The 9,248-nt window shown below is 42.0% G+C and overlaps 1 protein-coding gene across 2 annotated transcripts; it reads left to right on the top strand.

Annotated features, from left to right (window-relative positions):
• The first annotated feature begins 3,574 nt into the window (after nucleotides 1-3,574).
• On the top strand, nucleotides 3,575-8,944 carry LOC148013448 (putative receptor-like protein kinase At1g49730). 2 transcript variants are annotated; one of them, XM_087667999.1, is made up of 8 exons: nucleotides 3,575-4,727; nucleotides 5,266-5,524; nucleotides 5,657-5,709; nucleotides 5,863-5,933; nucleotides 6,402-6,491; nucleotides 6,724-6,808; nucleotides 7,428-7,851; nucleotides 8,043-8,944. In XM_087667999.1, exons 1-8 carry the CDS (start codon nucleotides 4,349-4,351, stop codon nucleotides 8,122-8,124), a joined length of 1,443 nt encoding a protein of 480 aa, XP_087524125.1. In that variant the 5' UTR covers nucleotides 3,575-4,348; the 3' UTR covers nucleotides 8,125-8,944. The 2 variants fall into 2 exon arrangements, with proteins under 2 accessions (XP_087524125.1, XP_087524124.1); XM_087667998.1 differs by having other exon boundaries at nucleotides 3,582-4,727; nucleotides 7,428-8,943.
• Nucleotides 8,945-9,248: the final 304 nt, after the last annotated feature.

The raw sequence follows: 9,248 nt of genomic DNA, 5'->3' as shown, positions 1-9,248 counted from the left end.
AATTTCAATATTTTAGACAAATATGAGAAATTTGGGGATATTATTTCAAAAATTTTAGGCTTCATGACAAAAAAGGTAGCTTTCAACCTAAAGCATTAATGATTGAAAGTTTAAATGATGTTTGGTGTGCTTGCATATTTGAATACATGTGCACCCCACGTATGATACTACCATGAGTGAAGTTAAATATCCACGTATGACACTACCATGAGTGGGTTACGTTGATGTGCAAGGGACAATATGAATGCATGGTAAAAAACTTGAGGTTTGACACATTGGAGAGCTTGGCCATCAGCCTTTTTGAGTTACATAAATGCTCACTTGTGGAGTAGTTGTCATTTAGCTCTTTGCTAGCATACAACCCATAACATTGAATGTGGTTGATGTACTGTATTGACATTGTGAGGCAAAATGATGAGGCCTTGGGTCTCTCCTTGTGACCTAAAGTTGGATCAACATGTGGCTTGTGTACTTATTTATTTAAGTATGTCACACTTATTCTTCTAAATGGGGGTTTTGTAGGAGGTTATAACTTATAATCTCCATTTGTTTGAAAATTGAGATTGTATCTTAACAAAAAACCATGGCTACTCTCTTTGTATGGGTCAAAAAGTCTTTTGGCAAATGCTTTTGTTGGTTCAATTTGCTTGACTTTAGGGTTATATCTTAATTATATATTCTCACACTCATTTCTCAAGGAAAAAGACACATGGTCACTTGACCTTTGTTAAAACTTTAGATTTTATCACCATAAGAAAAAGACATTGCCAAAATCACATGAATTGGTAGACAATGTAAGATAGGGTTTGATTATGCTGCAACAATGATGGTGGTATTGGGTGAAAAAGAACCCTCCCTTGTTTGCGGTCATAGATTGGTATCACTGGGTGTGAAAATTTTTACTTTTAGAGAGAGAGAGAGAGAGAGAGAGAGAGAGAGAGAGAGAGAGAGAGAGAGAGAGAGAGAGAGAGAGAGAGAGAGAGGGCAGTGGGCACTCTGGATGCAACCTAAAGTATTGGCCTCTTGAATTGGGGATTGCATCACCACTGCGTGTGTTGTGATTGAAAGTGGCTGCCATGGCTCTTGAATAATAGTGTCATCATGAGACATTGTTATGAGAAGGATAAGGTGATGATGATGGTAACTGCATCCAATGTTTATTTGGAGATCCTTAGAATTGATACAATGACCTTCGTTTTGACAATTTGTAGGTCTTTCGAAAGGATTCGAATGGTATTGAAACCCTCTTCAATTTTAAAATATTACCTCATGAGTGTTAACTTTGTTGTTAGGGGCGTTGTGTGTGTTGAGTGTGCTTGTGGGTTCAAACATTGGTTGGGGGCAAACTTCAGGGATCTTCCACCTTCTAATGAGCAATAGATTTGAGGGCTTGTTGGCTTTCAAGCGGGTGGGCTCGACTGAGGTAACAAGATAACACTTGAAGGCACCAAATGGAACATAGTATGCAGAAAGATTTAGAGGGGCTTTCCACAGGGTAGAGATTTAAGTTGCTAGCATTTTTGAAACCCTCGCATTTCCAACATGCCATGGCTTATTATTGAGGAAAAGTTTACTCGTGGAGCATGGATGCGGAACTATTCATGTGTGAAAGGCCTCTTAGAGGTCCATGTATTGCAAGTGGCTACCAACAACGACCTTTCTTTTCAAAACGCAGGGGCAGTTCTCGCGTAGTGACGTGGTCGGGACTTTGCTGACGTGGCGGAGGTGGGCATGTGGCCGACCGCCAGGCTGGAATGCCACGTCGGATGCATGTGCGCACGCATTCCGAGCTCGGGAGTTTTGAAATTTGAAACTTTAGAGCAGCTGATGTGGACTGTCCCTCTCTCTCACCCTTGTAAGTCTAGAAAGAACAAATGGCTTACAAAATTCCAGCAGGAAACCAACAAAATGATGTGAACCGTCATGATGAAACTCAGCAAACCCAGAGGCAGGGCTGAGAGGAGGGACTACATGAAAAAATTAATTATATTATATAGTATATATTAATATCAATGTTGAGAAACCCAAAACGTATCTCTGCCTTCTCCCATGCCAAAACGATATAATAACCTTTGTGGAATGAAGGGTATCTTGCATTACATCTCTAGATGCTCCATCATAGCCCACTACCTCTTATTTTCTTTTCGGTTGATTTAAACTTCACATAGAAAGACACGATGCAAGCTCCTGAATTCAGTGCTGCAAACAACATCTTTTTATTATTATTTGTAACTGTTGTCTATGTGTGAAATTGGGTCTCTCCACTTAATATTGAGGATTTCATAAGACTAAGATGAGCAAAATTTGAGGCCTTGAATTTAAGGGCAACTTACAAACTCTGATTATGAATCTCTAATTAGAACAGTTAAGTTACCCTCGAAGCTAGGCTTTATTAGCATTGTTTTAGAGACCACTTGTAAACTCTCGAAGCTCACTACTCGCACAGGAATGCATCTATTCTAGTATTATTGATGCAAAGTGTGTCACGTGCGAAGGATCCAGCCATTAGGAAACTTCTTTCTTGAAGAAAGGTTCTTGAAATGGAAATAGTATAGTGGGTATTTCTTGAGCAAGCACAATTGACTTGATTCATGAGTTTATGACTGTGTGGTTCAATGCACATAGTCATATGCATGGAAGTACTAGATTTCTTCACTTAAACAAGACATTTTTGCAATGTTCATAGAGTTGCCAATAGCATTTGAAAAGTAAAAGCTACCTTAGAAGGATCTAACAACCTCTTGCACTACCCCCCCTCAAATGTGGCATATATGACTCTTGACCATGAAGCAAACCTTGCATGTACAAATGATTGTAGTAGTGTTTGCCACAAATGGAATGGATATTAGCTTAAAGGTGTAGCACACTTTCCATAAGTAATTACAGCTATATTGCCCTACTATGAGGAGGGATATTGGATCATTTAGTAATGCAAAAGTTCGATAGGGGTTGTGCTAAGGTGAGGAAAATTGAAGCTAAATGGGAGCATGTGAGATGGCTCTCTCTAATTTAGTGCTCAATACTTGTTCAAGATTGCTTCACTTTCTCATTCGGTAGCCCTACTAGTGCTAAGATGACATTGGTTTTATCACGAGAGTTAATTTTTTTCAATGCGACCATTTTGGTTGTGATATTTGTGATTTGGTTCCATCCTACTTGTTGCACCTTGAGAAGGCATTGCTCACACACCCATCTTGCTGATTGAACTACCACTTGCTGATATTCATGAGTGTTGATTGGGTGATCCAAGGTTATGAAAACCCCTCCCCCATATGTAAAGTAGATGTGACCAAGCTCTTATCTTGTGGATTGTTGAAGATGGAAGATAGAAGGTGTGACCAAGCTCTTATCTTGTGGATTGTTGAAGATAGAAGATAGTAAAACCTATAAATTCGAAGGATATAAAAAATTAAAAGATGAGCAAATTTACAAAAATCCACGAATCAAACATGAGAAAAACCGAAAGGGTATGGTAATTATGTTGTCTAGGTATTTGCCCCTTGAGGCTCCCTCTCATGAGACACAAACAAGGGCGCACACACAAGCACGGAAGCTGTTGTTGGCCCGATTGACTTAACTCCTGTGCAGAGAGAGAGGCCCTCTTCAATCATCTCTCTCTCTCTCTATCTCAACCAGCCTCCCTTCAGGCTACCCAGCTTTATGATCAATGCATTCTTGGACCAACCTATGTCAACGTGCATTAAATTAAAAAAATCATCCAAAAATTCACCCAACAAACATGATCAAATCAAACAAACTTCCTTCCCACACTTCTATCCATAGCTTGCAAGGGAAGCACGAGAGTGAGTTAAAGGTTTCTATGATTGGAAGGAATGTTAACTCAGGACTCAGGAGGCCACAGCTAGCTGGCTAGCTAGCTACACACACACACACACACACACACACACAGAGGCACACGTGTGCACATTGTGTGCACATGGGGGCAGAGGAAGCAAGACATCTCTCTGCTCTTCGATTGACTGCATTATTATGATTGGAGGGATTGTTAGCTCAGGACACCATAGCTAGCCAGCTACACACACTCACACGTGTGCATATGTGTGTATAGTCCTGCTATTGCTTGCACACAAGCAAGCAAACAACAAAGGTTTTCTCTGCTCTTGTATTGACTGCATTATGATCGGAGGCATGCTACCTCAGGAAACCATAGCTAGGTAGCTAGAGAGAGATAAACAAACACACACTAACGTGTGTGCAGGTGTGCACATCCTGCCATTGCCTGCACACACGCAACCAAAGCATCTCCTCTGCTCTCGGATTGACTGCATTAGGAGAATCTGATCACATGTAAGACAAGCACCTGTCCCCTGCTACAGAATCTTCTCTCATGGACTCATCATCCCCTGCACCCTCCTCTCACACCAACCTCTCTGTGACATTGCCTGCCTTGCCATCCAACCCATCTATCACCCTGCCTGCATTGCCTCCCAACCCCCTCCTCCCTCACAATTCCAAGAACAGCTCTTCTGGCAATGCGGCATCCCCGTCCCCGAGCTCTGGTGGCCCGGCTTCGCACCTCACCCTCATTGCTGTGCTCGGTGTTCTGGTCACTGTCATCGCTCTCACCCTGCTGTGGCTGCTGGTTCTCCTCATCCGACGCCAGAAGCGGCAGCTCCAGAAGCTACCCAATGAGGCCTCTGGTCTCCCTGTGTGGAGTAAGGACATCCTCCAAAGCCCCAAAAACCCTCTCAGGAAATGGCTTCGAGGTAATGTTTCAAGCCCACTCTCTTGCACATGGTCTGCACTCTGCTACCAGTGCATTTAGCCTCTCTAACACGGCTCTCTCTCTCTCTCTCTCTCTCTCTCTCTCTGTGTTTCTGTATATTGACTAGTAAAAGTTCAGTGAAGAAATGCCACAAATTATGGCTGTTGATAAAAGCTCGCACTTGGCTTGCTGTAAGGATGCACCTTCTAACAGTTGGTTCCATTCAAAATATAACATTTAACCTTAGGTTAAAACATACGACTTGATCCAATTTCCCATCACTAGGATTGTAAAGAGGCCGTATCACTCAGGTGATGCAGAAAGTATGGCAATATGTCTGCATGCTTGTGCGTGAATGGGTTGTCTGGAGGTTGATCCAATTGTCAAGTTTGCTTGAAATTGCATTCTCAGAATATATCCTTGTTCATAGCCTCAGCTCCAGTGTAACCACCAGGAGAAACACGTATGAACCTGGCATATGCAATGTGTCATGCTCTTGATCCAGTCCACTAGCTTATCCCCAGCTTCAATCTGTGCAGATTCTACTACCTTCAGGCGCTTCAATTACTCTGAGGTCCAGAAAGCCACTGACAATTTTAGCACAATCATAGGGAAGGGAGGATTTGGAACGGTCTACAAGGGGCACTTTGACGGTAACCTTGTGGCGGCTGTGAAGAGGATGTACAGGGTGTCAAGGCAAAGGGAGAAAGAATTTTGCAAGGAGATGGAGTTTCTTGGGCGCCTGCATCACCGGCATTTGGTCAGGCTCAGGGGCTTCTGCATTACCAAAACAGAGAGGTGCTTCTTTTGATTGCAAGCCTATTTTGCTTGATCAGCTCTGAAAAGTATCTACCAATCTTTCTTGCTGCAAGATTTTGAATGGAAAAGGGTCCAAATCATTCTATTTCCGTTGTTGTTTTTGTCTATCAGGTTTCTGATATATGAATACATGGAGAATGGTAGCTTGAAGGAGCACTTGCAAGGTAGTGTTATTAATGCAGTCAATATGAAGAAGCAACAATCTACTCAACTATACTTGCTGATAGTTTGAAGTTTAGAGAATCGAATAGCTCACAACTTGCTGTTAAATGTGCTAAGAATGCTGTATTGTGGGGATGTTGCTGGGACCTTTACAGCTGGACACAGTAAGACTCCTTTGGATTGGCGGACGAGGATTCAGATAGCCATAGATGTGGCTGCTGCCTTGGTAAGAAAACCATCTTAATTTTTCTGAAAAACTGCTAATGCATAATTGCATCTGGCATGCTATTGCCTTACAAAGTCCAATGTTCTAACCATTCTCTCCAAAACATAGTGGAAAGTGGGCCGTGAAACAAGAAGCTAAAGCCAGTGTGACCTGTATAATGATGTTACAGTCAAGCTTAAATTGTCAAACACAAAGCAAACTTGATGACTAATTTATCCCATAGTCATTGCATCACCTGTATAATGATGTTACAGTCAAGCTTAAATTGTCAAACACAAAGCAAACTTGATGACTAATTTATCCCATAGTCATTGCATCAGACTCGTGCAAACATTGTAATATTAGTGAAACTATTGAGTAAGCCTGCCTTGTGGGCTTGAGCTGAATCAATTATGTTGTTGATGAAATGTTGCTTGTTTTCCAGTTTATATCATTCTTATTTCTTGTGGTTGTTTTGCTTGTCTAAAGGAGTATCTGCATTTCTTCTGTGATCCACCTCTTTGCCATCGGGACATCAAGTCAAGTAACATCCTGCTAGATCAACACTTTGTTGCCAAGGTACGATCAATCAATAACAGAGGCTTTTATCAATTCATTATTCAGCAGTGGCATCCATCAAATCTTTCTTAGAGGAATGCATCTGTCAGGTTTCAATAAGTTGACTGGCATAGGATAGCAGTGGTGCAAGATAAAAGGCATGTAACATACTATTTGGTAGATTTCGGAACGTGGATGCTACTTATCATCTTTCAATTCATGGCTATGAAAAGAATTAGCATCTTTCTGGCAGGTTGCTGACTTTGGACTTGCACACGCCACACCAGCACCGACATCCAACTATGAGCAAATAAGCACAGATGTGAGGGGTACTCCAGGTAATAATGTTAGTTGAGCACATTAGCACTCTTTGTGCAAATTGCCTGGCTGCAGGCTGTTACTATACAGGCAGTTTTGTATTGCAGCAAAAGCAACAATCAAGTAACAGAAATGCTCCTGAAACCTACTCTCTCTGGATAACCAGAGAAAAGAGCTGCAGAAAGTGGCAAGAATAAATTTCGTTTATGGTTAGATCAGTGGTATTTTAGGTCAAACATTAGACATTGGTTGAGGGCACCTATCAGCAGGTCAAAATGGCTTTTTGGGTCGGTCAGGTGCAAATTCAGAGAAGATCTCACAGAACGGATGCTTCTAGTGATTTGGTACTGTTTGAGTAATCTATGGGGCCTGCTTTTCGAACCTTTGAACATGCACATTCAACATGATGGTCATTTGTGGATGCATCTACATGCGTATGTGTAATGCTCATTTGAATATGGAGTTTCTGTTCTGGGATGGGAGCTCTGTGTCAATACTTGCCATATCAACGTATGTGCAGAACAGCTTTTGGCTGGTAGATTGTCATAATACAGCAGTTTGTATGTTGGGGAGATGGCACTATTAAGACGTATCTCTCTGCCATTCCCAGCGATTCTCAAACAACTTCTTGATGTGCAGGTTACTTAGATCCAGAGTATGTAACAACCAGGCAGTTGACAGTAAAGAGCGACATATACAGCTATGGTGTGCTGCTACTAGAGCTAATAACAGCACGAGGCGCAGTGCAAGACAATAGGAATCTTGTATCATGGGCTCAGCCTTACTTGGCAGCAGACACAAAGTTCCCTCTGATGGTAGACCCGGATCTTGAAGATAACTACGACCCAGAGGAGTTAAGGAGCCTGGTGAAGCTTGTGAAGATGTGCACCCAGAAGGAAGGGAAGCTCCGGCCAAACATCCGACAGGTGCTTAGCTTCCTATACGAGCGGCTGGACAAGGAAGGCACGAATGCTCTGCCGAAGGGCGCTGACGGCAACACGCAGAGCGTGATCAACATGGGCCTGCATTCTTCCACCAATGGGGCAGCACCTGAGACATCAGGGTTCAGCTCCACTTTCTCTTCCACCACACACAGCACCAAGGCCTACAGATTTGACACCACCTCTGTTACCTCTGCTTCAGAGAAGCTATGAAACAGAGCATGAAATCATAACATAATAGCTATGAAACAGAGCATGAAATCATAACTCAATAGCTCATATGGTCTCATCTTGATGGCAAATGTTGATGCAGGGGCAGTTCCTTTTGCCTGATGCCTGATGAAGGAGAGTCTCCTATGCCTGATGTTACCGACTTCCTTTATGCCCAATGTTGATGAAGAAGAGTTTCATTCTGCTGCAGCTATTCATTCATACACACAGGCAAAGTTATGGAGTTTTTTCTGTGCCTCACACAGCCTATAAAAGCAGCTGCAGATTCAAAATCTCTATGGAGGCAGCCTCATAGTATAAGTGCCAGGCAGTGGGGCTCGTGGTCATTTTCATGTATTCCTCTCCCATTCTTGGTCTCTTTCTTCCCTGTCACATCAATCACTCATACAGCAGTCATCTTCTTGCCTCTCTCTCTCTCTCTCTCTCCCTAAACGTGGATCTAGAATCCTTAAATAAGAGAATTCTATGGTATTTGGACAGTTCCCATCAACGAAACTCTGCCTTCGTATCACCCAGTAGTATTTTCAGCGGCCGTTCGAAGGATCTGTGTGGCTTGCATGAGAAGCCAGGTTCAATTCTTAGGGTCAAACTGGAGGATTTCAAGCTGTCCTCGTATGGCGCGCGGTGAAGATATTTATTAAACTGCTAGGAATGGTATAATTAGAACTCTTCTTTTGTCTCGTAAAAAAGGCAGGTTTGATTCCCCGGGATGAACTTGTGGGTTTCAAGCTCTGATTGTATGCGTAGATGAGGGTCTAATAAATTGCCAGAAATGGCATTGCATTAAAAACTCTTCTTTCATCTCCCAAAGACTATCCCTAAGACCAATGTATGTAGAATACTTCAATAATAAGAGGACTGTAAACAAAAGGCTGTAACACCAGTAGGTCAGTGGTTCATGTAATGAATGTAGTCATTGATTCTTAATTACACTTACTAGATGTGAGCTTGCATGCTAGTAGCATTAATCACCAACTCGATTGTCGTCTCTTATTTTTGGTGGTTCTTGGCATGCAATAGTTTCTTGAGTCTTTTAATGGTAAGCACAACATAATGTCAATGTTGGTAAGCAAGGTGTTTTATGGATTACTTGATTATTTTGGCTAGCTTTTATTGCATTTTTGTCACTCTTTTGTAGAGACACATTTAGAAATGGTTAAGAATCAATAGATTTAGTGGTATTGTTTGATCTATCATGTATCTTGTCTATTAACCATGCGTTCATGGTCTTCATGGAAGTCATCACTTTCTTTTTTGGCTTTAAAGTTGCTGAAGCCATACTTTGTTT

Source organism: Lygodium microphyllum, chromosome 26 (assembly GCF_053477565.2).
Source record: "Lygodium microphyllum isolate KBCC chromosome 26, Lygodium_microphyllum_v1.1.10, whole genome shotgun sequence".
In the NCBI taxonomy this organism is placed as follows: Eukaryota; Viridiplantae; Streptophyta; class Polypodiopsida; order Schizaeales; family Lygodiaceae; genus Lygodium; species Lygodium microphyllum.
This window is presented reverse-complemented; position numbering and strand designations above follow the sequence as displayed.

Excerpts from the sequence above, each read along its gene's own strand:
- LOC148013448 (XM_087667998.1), top strand. The coding sequence starts at position 4,349 with ATGGACTCATCATCCCCTGCACCCTCCTCTCACACCAACCTCTCTGTG. Across the intron at positions 5,934-6,401 it reads TAGATGTGGCTGCTGCCTTG|GAGTATCTGCATTTCTTCTG; the intron begins GTAAGAAAACCA and ends GCTTGTCTAAAG. Across the intron at positions 6,809-7,427 it reads AGATGTGAGGGGTACTCCAG|GTTACTTAGATCCAGAGTAT; the intron begins GTAATAATGTTA and ends CTTGATGTGCAG.